The sequence below is a fragment of the Hesperophylax consimilis genome, chromosome 27, assembly GCF_061612785.1.
Source record: "Hesperophylax consimilis isolate HC1 chromosome 27, BYU_Hcon_1.0, whole genome shotgun sequence".
NCBI classification, from domain to species: domain Eukaryota; kingdom Metazoa; phylum Arthropoda; class Insecta; order Trichoptera; family Limnephilidae; genus Hesperophylax; species Hesperophylax consimilis.
In genome coordinates this window covers 3,064,417-3,076,000 of record NC_142862.1, presented here as the reverse complement: position 1 = coordinate 3,076,000, position 11,584 = coordinate 3,064,417, and the positions used below count along the sequence as shown (strand labels likewise).

The following is an 11,584-nucleotide window of genomic DNA, read 5'->3' as shown; positions in this document are numbered from 1 at the left end:
CTACGCAGGTTTTAAATTCTCAGATTGTATTAAAAATTTTATGAAATATTAAGGCGATGCCATACGTCATGTGACATTTTGAATCAAGCCGCTAACAATAACACCCCTTATGTAGATGGCGATAAGGTTTAAATTCCCGTTCAACACCATCCGTCTTTTTTGATAAATACAAGAAAAAAACATCGCCAAAAAGTGGCTTTTATTTTATTTTGCGGACGTTCAGGCACAAATATTTAATTGTTTTACGATCATTTTATAAATAACTTAATTTTCCACATTATACAATAAATCCGTAATCGAAAATGCATTCGTAAGTAGGAGATTTTGAACTTTAAAGCAGTTTTTATAGGCCTGATACATTATTTTTTCTAGGCTTTTTAAAAGACTTATCTAAAAAATACTGGATCATTTCATAGGCCAAAATGTGTTCTACTAGCAGTATTTAATTATAGCATCTAAAACATTTCTAAGGACGGGTTGTTTCGGAGAATCTGAACAATTCATCAAATTTCAACGTTCATTTTCGGGTTCTGTGAAAGACTTATTCAAGTTCTGTTTTTATTTCAGTTTTGTCAAGCAACTAGCCTACAATGATATAAAAACAGAACTTGAATAATTCTTTCACAGAACCCGAAAATCAACATTGAAATTTGATGAATTGTTCAAATTCTCCGAAACAACCCGTCCTAAGTGATCAAATTTTCAAACCAAAAAAACATGAATTTTTCATTGCTACGCATGGCATCGCCTTAATACCAAATAATAACAATTACAAATATAAAAATTCTGATATCAAAGATGGAGGAACCTCTTTTACGATTATTTTGTCGCTTTCCTACCACTTTTTATTGTAAACTGTAGAAATACCACTTTATATGAAACTGAAAACTTTTTTAATTACACAAACGTATTTCAAAGTTTATTGTAAATTCACTTTTTTTCATTTCATATAAAAAAAGTACAAACTTTGGCAAATATGTTAAGTTTTAAAGTCAATGACTTTTTTTAATATATTATAATTACTAGCTGTACCCCGCCATGCGTTGATGCGGCTCACTCTATCTGTGCAGATAGAGAAACTATAGCACTAGTTGCTTTTAAGTCCAACAGATGGCGCTATTTAAAAAAACGCATGTTTTTACCGGTCACAGGTGACATCTATATAATATAGGTGTATAAAAACACATGCGTATTTGAATGCAATGTTGTGTTGTGCAAATGTGGTGTTATTTATTTCTAACAAGACAGTTTTATTCTTAAAAATCATCTTCTGTTTAGCTATCGCTCAAGGAATGAGCAGAACTATGCAAATTTGCGTAGCATCACTCCAGTGGTTAACAAATGGCTTCAAAGCTGTTAATGACAAACAAATAAATAAAATCAACTGTCAAAATTGTATCACCTGCAATCAAACATACATCCAAAAAAAACAATGGTACTTTTTTAATATTTACGCTTGATTAAATATATATTTTAATATACATAACTTTAAAACTTTGCATTATGTTTAATTATTACTTAAGTAAATAGATTTATACTACATAATAAAAACAACAAAAAATACTCATTTTCTTTTTATTTCCTGTAAAAATATTGCAATAATAATTTAATCGAAAGATGGAATTTGCAGTAATAAAAAATTGTTTTCTAGTGCAATGTCACGAAAGAATCCAAGAAAATAATTTAATCTAATTCTACGTATTGTATTCCACATCAGGGCAAGCAAAATGAAAACAAATTATGCTTTGTTATCAGTAATCCTACGTAACAAAAAAAGTACTATGTAAAAAATAAAATGACTTTTACTACTGCAAATTCGAACATAAGTGCTTAGGTATACAAAACATAATACAAGTAAAACTACCTATCATTGGTGTACTGGTAAAATCCATTAACTCCTCAGGCCTCTGCATATTCTGTCAGAAGGAATCCAAATAAATGGAATAATTCAGAATGCATCTGAAGACTAAAAACTATTTTTGAAAGGTGGTGAAATATGCTTTCAAATTTTATAATTTTGAAATAAAATATAATTTTTGAAATATTCAAATTTTTTAAGCCAAGAATAAAAAGTTTTAAGAGTGGCTCAGTTATGGAAATATCATAATTTTTTCTCAAATTGCCGTTGAAATAAAATAAATTTTTTGAAATATCCAAATTTTTCTTTGGTTTCATAGAAGTGTACATTTTAATTCTTCCGTGGTTAACTTCTAGATTTGAATATAAAGCGTGGTGAATTCTATTTCTAACCATGACAGTAAGGCAGACGCAACAATTTCTACAAGATGATAGGAGCTGTTCCCAAAAGCGAACACATATCGCATTCCAATATTTGCAATTTTGGAAATTCTGAGTATTGTACGTGTACAGTACAAAATTGACTTAGTAGGGATTTTACTTGTGTTTTGACAATCCGATGTATTGCTGTCATAGAGTCAAATTTTAGACTCAATATGTTTCTCTCGTCAATAATTTCAATTTACGACTTATGGTAAATATTAAAACATATTCAAATTGAAGACAGTAAAACATACGACTTAATGGAGTCGAAATGCCAGTCGAAAGGGGACAATTTTTTATATAGGATCTCGTACTTGAGTCAGTTCATGAAAAAATGTGACTCAATGGATTTTGCTTGTAAACCGACAATATTTCATAAAATGTAATACAAAAAGGTCAAACCAAATGTTTTAATGTATTTGTACATTAGTTCTTGGATTAATTCACAATAAATTATTAATAATTCAAATAAAGACACAAAAAAAAATAAGTTTTAAAGATAATTTTCTTTGGTATTTCAGTTCAGCCATAAAACAACATTACATAGGTAATAATATTAAATTATTATAATTAATTATACATAAACTGATATTGCATTTTCATTTCTTATCATCACAAATAATCCTGGTTCGATATAAATTATGAAATCAACCATGTTGTAAATTATTGCAGATATAAAGAAATATTATTGCATTAGATAGATAAAACTAATAATTTGAAGACTGGAGGAACTAAGCAGTGACTCATTCGCAGTTGGTGTCAGCAGCATGGCAATGAGTCGTTTCCTCTCTCATTTAATCTTGACTTCTTTAATTTTTGCAATTAAAAAAAAAAACTTGCTCTTCCAGTCTCAAAAACACCCAAATGGGTAGCAATATTACTCCACTAGATTTACACAGTATAGATAAGGGAGTAATTACTCTATTGAACACTTTTGAAGACCACAATGATGATCACTTGTATTAAATTTTTTTAAATACAGAATAAATTTTCGGGAAAAAACAACCCCAACAGGTCTCAGACCTTGAAAATTAAAAAAAGTTTTAATTGGGAACAGGAGTTAGTGTTGCGGCCAGCATTTCAATAGCAATAGTCATCCTGTGTAAGCGATCCAACTGTTGTCTCTTGTACTCGAGTTTCATATTGTAGTATTGCTGCTTCAATTCGTTTTTGGCTTTTGCGGCCAAAATGTCTGAAGCACTGACAGTCTCAGAGGGATTGACAGGTCTCCATCTGCTGGCCCTGTGCTTGGGTTTGGCAGGAGTTGATTCAGTTAGGATAACTTCTGGGATTGTGGCTTCAACGGTCGGAAGGGCAGTTTCAACGGCTTCAACCGTCGGAAGGGCAGTTGCAACAGCTTCAACAGTCGGAAGGGCAGTTTCAACAGTTGGAATCGTGGCTTCAACAATCGGAAGGGCATTTTCAACAGTTGGAATCGTGGCTTCGTTTGTTGGGATTGAGGGTTCAATGGTTGGGTCAGAGCGAACAGTGGTCAGGACTGCGGCTTCAACGGTTGATTTTGTGGGTTCAGCAGTTTGGTCGGTGGGAGCTTTGTTCAGAATTGTGGATTCAATGGTAGAGATTGCTGATCCAATGGTCATAACCGTGGGGACAGTGGGCACCGTGGTAGGGGCTGAGATAAGGTCTGCGGGGATGGTAACCTGATTGAGGCAACAGGTTGGTGATTCACAGCATGTGCCTTTTGAATGTTTGGCTATGGCTGCCTTCCTCGCTGCCGAGTGCAGATCCTGCCATATCTGAAATAAACATTGAAAATAGTTAATAGTTACTCATTTATGGTGCCAACTTGCTGTCATGATGGGAAGAAGGCTAAGATCTGTGGATTCATGTCGTGGAAAAGAAGACAACTCAGGTAACTTTATTGCTACAGTAAAAGGAATAATATGGAAGATAGCATCACGGGCCCATGGCCTGGGCACTTACTGGAGCTATGCAGAATGTTTCCAAATCAATAATAATGTTAGCTAATAGACAACAGAATACCCATTAACAAAAATATGAACTGAGCAGAATGCTGGCAGGCCTGTGAAAGGGGGATTGCTTGTATAAAATATGACGACAAAGTCATCAGAAGCAGAATGCCATCAACTATAACAAAACTGGAGTAAAGGAGAATGAGTAAAGTGGTTATGATTTTAGTAAACCAGTGGTTTTAAAGTGAATTTAGCAATCGTCGTGGATAATAACACGTTTTGAAATGAGTAGGTAGTACCAAAACACCTTCAATGTTCTATTATAAGTACCGCATGAGCAAGAATATTAAATAGATTCATGTAAATATATAAATCATGCAGGTATTCATAATAATAGAGAATTATTATCCCAATCAAACCTAAACATGGTTAGCCTGACCCAATCCAAAATATGGCATAACACTAATGATACGACGCACCAAACTGCCCAGTCAGAAGTTTTATGTCCGAGACACCGAAAACCTAGTTTTCAAATTTTGTAACGTATTTTCATGAACTTTAAAAGTAAGTTATAGAAAAACAGTAGGTAAGAACATTGGCAAAATATATTTTAAAACACTAACCAGTCTCCATTGCTTCCATTCCATACTTTGTCCCGGGATGTCGTTCAACCGTTCCGCAATGGCTGTCCATCTTCGCTGGGATCCTTTGGTATTGGCCGTAAACTTCGTACGTAAAAGCTCTTGGTCGTTCGACACCAACTTCACCAGCAGATATTTTTGATCTTTGCTAATGCTTTCACCAGACATTTTTAGTGTTTATAAAAGCTTTTGTAACTAGAAACAAACCGAAACAATTAAACGTCAACAAAAGTGTAAATAAACAACAGAACCGCAAATGAACCACTCACAACAGAACTGTGACAGAAACGATCCGGAAACCAAATACTCGCAGCGGGAAATGAACCAATCAGCGAGTTGGTTCGAGAGATCAAATTCCATAGAAACTTTACAAAACATAGATAGCAAAATATTCTTCGTTTGGGTACTTGACTACTTGCCTATTAAGGCGGTGCACTACGTCGTGTAATATTTTAAATAGAGCCGTTATCAATAACATTCCTTACGTAAATGGCGATAAGGTTTAAATTTCCGCTTAACACCATCGGCCTGTTTTGATTTATGCAAAAAAAAAACATGGCCACAAAGTGCCTTTTATTTTATTTTGTGGATGTTCAGGCATAAATATATTTTTTTCCGATCATTTTATAAATTACTTAATTTTCCACATTATACAATAAAATCATAACCGAAAATGGGTTCGTAAGTAGGAAATTTTGAACTTAAAAGCAGTTTTCATATGCCTTATACATTTTTTTCTGGGCTTATAAAAAGGCTTATCTAAAAAATACTCGATTATTTCAAAGGCCAAGATGTATTCTACTCGCAGTATTTAATTAAAGCATCTGAAACATTTCTAGGCTACCAAATTTTCAAACCAAAAACACATGATTTTGCATTACTACGTAGTGCATCGCCTTAATTTCAGTTAATTCTGCGTTTTTCATGTATAGGTACTAGGGTTTAGATAATTTGGGAGGCGGGTTTGGGTTCCACATTCCATTAACCATTCATTGGAACCATACCACTGCAATAGGTCACCGAGTGATTCGCTACGTTCGGTGACTTAGCAGAGGTACCTGGGTTCAAGGGGTAAGGATTGTCCATACTTGATGGCGGACGCGTCTGCCCACCATCTGCATGGTGGAAAGGATTAAAAGAGGCTGAATGAGTGAAACCCTTTGATTTCTCAAGCCAGACTTTCTCATCCCAAACGCCTTGCATCACACAGGGTGGGACGGATTCATATTTCACTCCTGGATTCACTGACCCCCAGATTCCTATCCACCTTTCATACCCTTTTCCTTCCGAGAACTTCCTCTCCTTCCTTCTTTTAAGAAAGACCCTGAGCATAGCAAAGATTACATAGGAATGAAATTGTTTTCTTCAAGGCCTCTCCTATGTGGAATTAATGTAAAAAGGTACCTTCTACAAGAGTGTGAAGAACATTATTAATATAAATTAAATTTATAATCCTAATGCCATGAAAATAAGTCTTTTCTTACATAATAATATTAATAAAAAGTTTCATTGTTGCCTCGGCAATAAATAGGTACTTATTGATCACCCATTACCATTCAGATATCGTAATTTTTTGCTGGAGTTCTTTATCACAATTTCACATTTTTTTCTCAAATATACTATTTTGATGTGTTCAATTTAAAATTAAATCGCTGGCTGAAAACCCATGAACTAAGACGCCATAAAAAATAGCAACACAAAAACAAACATGGCGTAACAAATCGTTTCATCCGTCAAAACATGTAGCAGAGCACAAATAATGCTCCAATTACATATAATTTCGTTATTGTTTACTGTATATTTCGTTTGCGCAGGTAACTAATTGATATAACATTCATATTGTATATCTCATGAACCAGAAATGGCGTAATTCTTTGTTTGGGAATCAAACAATTACATCGATCAAAAGTATCTACAGAACCTTGTTCTTGATAAATGTTTTTCTATAGCAGGTCGCGAATAAGTAAGATATGCTCACAAAATCAGTATGAATTTTAATTTTTAAGGAATAAAAATAAATTCGAATGTAATATTGTAGTATTGTTATCAATTTGTTGACACAGAGAATTAAAATCACAAAAATGCAAGAGCATGTAGAGTTATTTTCACGCTTTATCTTGAAAACTACAGAGATAGGCACTTAAATTAACAAAGTCTACCTACAATATACTTTAATTTACGCTCGCCTTGGTCCTCTTTCATAAAAGTTCTGAATAATTCATACACTAATGAAAATTCTAACCTCATGTGAGGTAAACCTCTTATAGCTAAGTATGTACTATAATTATAAAAGAGGAGTCAAGCGAATTATTTAAGACAATAAATTGATGACTGCTAGTTTTGATCTACAAATAAAATAGCCTTAGGTACCTACTTTATGTAAGTATTTGTTAAATGTTTTAGTATGTCATCAAAATGTTCTTGCCAAAAGTCATAAAATTTAGTTTTATAATCAAATAATTCATTCGGGCACAATCTATATGATCCGTTTAACCTTTACAGGTGATGTAGATGTTTATTAAACAAACAAAAAGTACATATATTAACCGGTCGGTGGCTGAGTTGACATCTCGTTTGGGTCCCACCCAGGCGTAGTGTGTTCAATTCCTCGGCTGGCTAAGTCCTCCATCACACCACGAGCAACATTTTCCGCTTACTGTGGTGGTAGTAGGAGATTTTCAAATATTGTCAGGATATTCATAACCCGGCAATGTTTGTCTTACTTTTAAAACAATAAAATAAATATTTATGTTTTAAAATCACCCGTGAAAGAGAATTCTTCAGTTACCGCATCAAATACAATACTAATCACAATCTGATTTACACTCACATTTCCCGGTTTTTACACGCACATTTTATTTAAATATATTCATTAAAAATCGATTGTTTACCTGGCGGCCATTGTTATTTATGTGAAAGTTTTAAGGTTGGTTTTTTTCTCTCTCATTTAACCAAAAATATATGAACGTAAGAACCTAAAATAAGTTCTCAGTTTGGATTTAATAGGAATAGTTTTAAAAAATATATTATTATGTCAAAATATGGTGTGAAAAAATTACATCAAATTATTATTAGTTATTAAAATGCATTATTTTCCATTTTCGGTTTCTGAGATAGTTGTTTCTTGTTGTTATCTAACGGATAAGTGTTTTTAAAATAAAATGTCCTTATTAACCATGCCTTTGGTGCCAATGTCCCACTCTGTTGGGAACAAGGCTCAGATACCTGGGAAGACACATTGTAGAACCAGAAGACATAGCCACATATCAAATGACAACCCTGGTGAACTTTGTTAAAGATACCGGGTTACTGTTAAAGGAATGAGGTAAAATGGGAGATAGCACAATGGGCCTATGGCCTAAGTGCTCACGGGGACCTTACGTCAACCGTCTCCTATATACAAAAAAAAAAATGTCCCACTTTTCTGCATATTTATCTATTTCCCAAATTGGGGATGCCATAGTCCCACTGGCTCCAGCCAATTGGTACTCATAAACGATCTGGGCTTTGTCAATGTGAATTTAATGTATAAAATAATTAACATATCTGAATTAATACATAATTGTATTTTGTACTATAGGTTGGGCCGAGCCTGAGTTGGAGCAGCCGTCCTACCTTGAGATCAGTGCTGTAGATCAGAACACCTCGGAAGGGCTGATAGTCAAGGCCGTCAATGACAACCTCACCCTGTCCTGCGCCCTGCTCAGGGACGGCAAGCAGCTACCCATCAGCAGCATGAACCTGCAGTGGTCCATTCCTAGACAGGATGCCAACAGGTACAGCTACGGCTATATACTTACATAATACTGGGTGCTGACGACTATTGGAAAATCGGCAACGTTCACGATTGTCAACCGTTGAGCAGTGGCGGCCAGCTAATATGTGCTCCCGAGCGCCGAACAACCAACAAGATTTCCGACATGACTAATCACAATACGAAACTCGGTTCGGTTCTAATATCTCATTCAAAAGGTACCTACTTATTAAGCGCCCTTAACTTGCAGACCGAATTTGACTTGTGCCTATGTTCGTAGCAGTTCGTTTTGGATTGCGATCCAAAATTTAACTGCTTTGTCGCATATTCTGTGGAACAGTCGAAAGCGTGGGTACATACCAGTTCATACTATTCTTTGCAAATAATACCATATCATGGACGGCGTTCGGGGTTTTACCACCACATCAGAAGGAACGGTTTATTCAGTAGAAAGTTAAACTAAAACGCGTATGTTTAATGTTATTGTCGATATCGTGGTTTCAATTTACCATCTGCTATTTTCAGCGAATGTTTCGCTTCTTCGATACAAGCATTTAAGATAAAATTTGTCATTAAGAGATGAGTGATGGTCAGATTACTTATTATCAGTTTAGTCAGTAGGTACTTGCCTTTGCCGGGCACGGTCTGTTGAATTAAAAAAATTTCTTACTCTGCGAAAGTTTTTAAGTTTAATTGCAGGTTATATCGATCTTGTATATCAATTATTAATAAGGTATATCAATTGCAGGTTATACTAATTTACGATTACTTTTGTGTTTGTTCAAAGTATAAATTAAGAATGATGTCACGTCTGATGTCATCCTGATGAGCGTCTGATGAGCGTCGGATGAGCGTCTGATGAGCGTCTGATGAGCATGGACCCTTGTCAATCACCAGGGCTATTATGGGGCTAAGGCAAGAAGACATAATGTGTAAAAGCATTGAAGAACCTTGATCATGTTGTCACGTCTGAAGGTGTTTTGAGAGTCCGCCAGCGGTGAGCAGGTTGCGCCGGGTAGAGATTCGTCTGATGGAGTGCGCGAGGCCATCCTCAATTAAACAGCATCCATTGAACGTTTAACGGAACAATGATGATTCATCTTTGTGTCACCTCGACAGCATGCTTGGTAATCCAGTGTAGTCTCCAAGGAATTACGCTTCACAAATAAAACCATTTTTTAATCCAAATAACCGATTGTATATTTTCATCTCTTCAAGCCACAACACTCGAACAAGCACAGGCCGATCTCACACAGGAGTCGAAACGTTGGTTATGTGTTTTGTAAATTTAAACGGAAAGTCTCCAAAGGATAAGTTCAAGGTATCCGCGCGATCTTTTTCTCAAAATTTCAATCTCCATTTTTTTTCGCCTAACGCCACGCGCACCGCGGAATCGTCCTCCCGCGTATTGTTCCCAATCTACCTACCCGCGTAATTTTTGCTCGCCCCTCAAACCGGTCGCAGGGCAGCCACCCGAAAAACTCTCAACAAAACAATAATCAGGCACTACCGTGGCAATCCAAACTTGCACAATTCTTTGACGTTACAATTCCCCGCAACCCCCGGAAATTTTACGCCGCGAAGTGAAGTAAAATTACCAAAACAAAAAAAATCACGCAAATACCTTTCTTTCCCGGACATGTACATAAAAGACAAAGCTAGTAGAAATAAATAAGCTTTTACAGAAAACCATAAAACTAAACAAGTTATAAACCAAGAAAACGAAAAGAGAAAACCAATTCGCAGATTGGTGTTGCACAACCGTTATTATTATTAATATTTACATGAGGATTGTACCTTCACTTTTATATCTCTAATATGAGATTCGCAAACACTTACTCACTTATCGAGAGATAATCTCTCTGAGACACCAGTGAGTATGGAGAACTGAAGCTCCCACTTTATTCTTTGAAGAAGAAAACAAAAACACATATATATTTTTAACAGAAAATAAATAAAGTAACTACCTAAACTCTCTTTCTCTCCCTATGTTTATATAAATCAAAATTACCATTCTAAGATAAAAACTTGAAACAATAGAACTTAACAAAATAAAAATCCACTAAATCTCTAAGGGATCTTCACAAAATCAATTACAACATTGATTTAAAAATGTTCAGTGCAGGATTTACATAACTTAATGCCAAGAATTTTAGATGAGGTTTTACAATCAGAAGATAAACCTGTCTATCGTGGTTGAATCAGGGTTTACATATAAAAAATACCTAGCATATTCTCTTCGAATGAACATTGCTTGCTCAAGAAATATGACTAAGGAAGTAACCTAGATGGCATTCTAACAAAAATTTCACTTACCATGTAAGCAAAGAGTCGAAATTTCTTGGACAAACAAAATATAATTGGTGTTCAACTATGTGCTTTAGATAATTGACACAGGTTACGAGGTGTACGAGCACAATTCAAGAGATCGACACTTGTACTACAAAATTTACAGCATAACACTGGTACTAGCAATGAGATACTTATGCATATATTACTTATAACTAACCAAATTGTACTTATGACTAACAAAACTGTACAAAGACACACTCTTACGTAGCAGAGGTAAAACGATAATATCCAGACGGAATTATTTAATAGGTAAGTACGCCAAAGCAGTATGTACTTCCCTTTGTTTGAAACAACACAATTTGAGAATTTCCTTAAGAATCTAAGACTTAAAAATATATATATTAAACTAAATATATTTAATCATAAAACTAGTACATTGAACAACTAAAATAGAAATTACATAATCTTGTGTATGAAAAATTGCTCAATTCTTTCACACACAAAAAAAATAAGAATCCTTCTTTCCAAGTCCCCTGGAGACTCTTTGGATACTAATAAAACTTCGATAGTTGACAAAAGTATAAGAAAACTCAAATGAACTTGTGAAAGAAGGGTTCAGACCAAAGGATAATGACAACCAAAAGTTATGTCCATTATGTTGACGGGACGTCAGACGTGACATT

General features: G+C 34.8%; 2 protein-coding genes across 2 annotated transcripts in view; one reads left to right on the top strand and one right to left on the bottom strand.

Moving 5' to 3' along the window:
- Positions 1-1,811: 1,811 nt before the first annotated feature.
- On the bottom strand, positions 1,812-5,144 carry LOC149410473 (uncharacterized). Its single transcript, XM_089647982.1, has 2 exons — positions 4,838-5,144; positions 1,812-4,037 (listed from the first exon to the last, which is right to left on the bottom strand). Exons 1-2 carry the CDS (start codon positions 5,021-5,023, stop codon positions 3,324-3,326), a joined length of 900 nt encoding a protein of 299 aa, XP_089504108.1. The 5' UTR covers positions 5,024-5,144; the 3' UTR covers positions 1,812-3,323.
- A 1,432-nt stretch (positions 5,145-6,576) lies between these two features.
- Positions 6,577-11,584, top strand: part of LOC149410471 (uncharacterized) — a 41,413-nt gene continuing 36,405 nt past the window's right edge. The window contains exons 1-2 of the mRNA XM_089648007.1: positions 6,577-6,669; positions 8,436-8,631. Coding sequence (XP_089504133.1) covers positions 6,615-6,669; positions 8,436-8,631 — 251 coding nt within the window. The 5' untranslated portion in view covers positions 6,577-6,614. The remainder of the gene's footprint in view (positions 6,670-8,435; positions 8,632-11,584) is intronic.

What these genes read in the sequence shown, in the direction of transcription:
- LOC149410473 (XM_089647982.1), bottom strand. Translation starts at nt 5,023, where the DNA reads ATGTCTGGTGAAAGCATTAGCAAAGATCAAAAATATCTGCTGGTGAAG. An exon ending in AATGGAAGCAATGGAGACTG is followed by an intron (nt 4,038 to 4,837) that starts GTTAGTGTTTTA and finishes TGTTTATTTCAG; the next exon opens with ATATGGCAGGATCTGCACTC.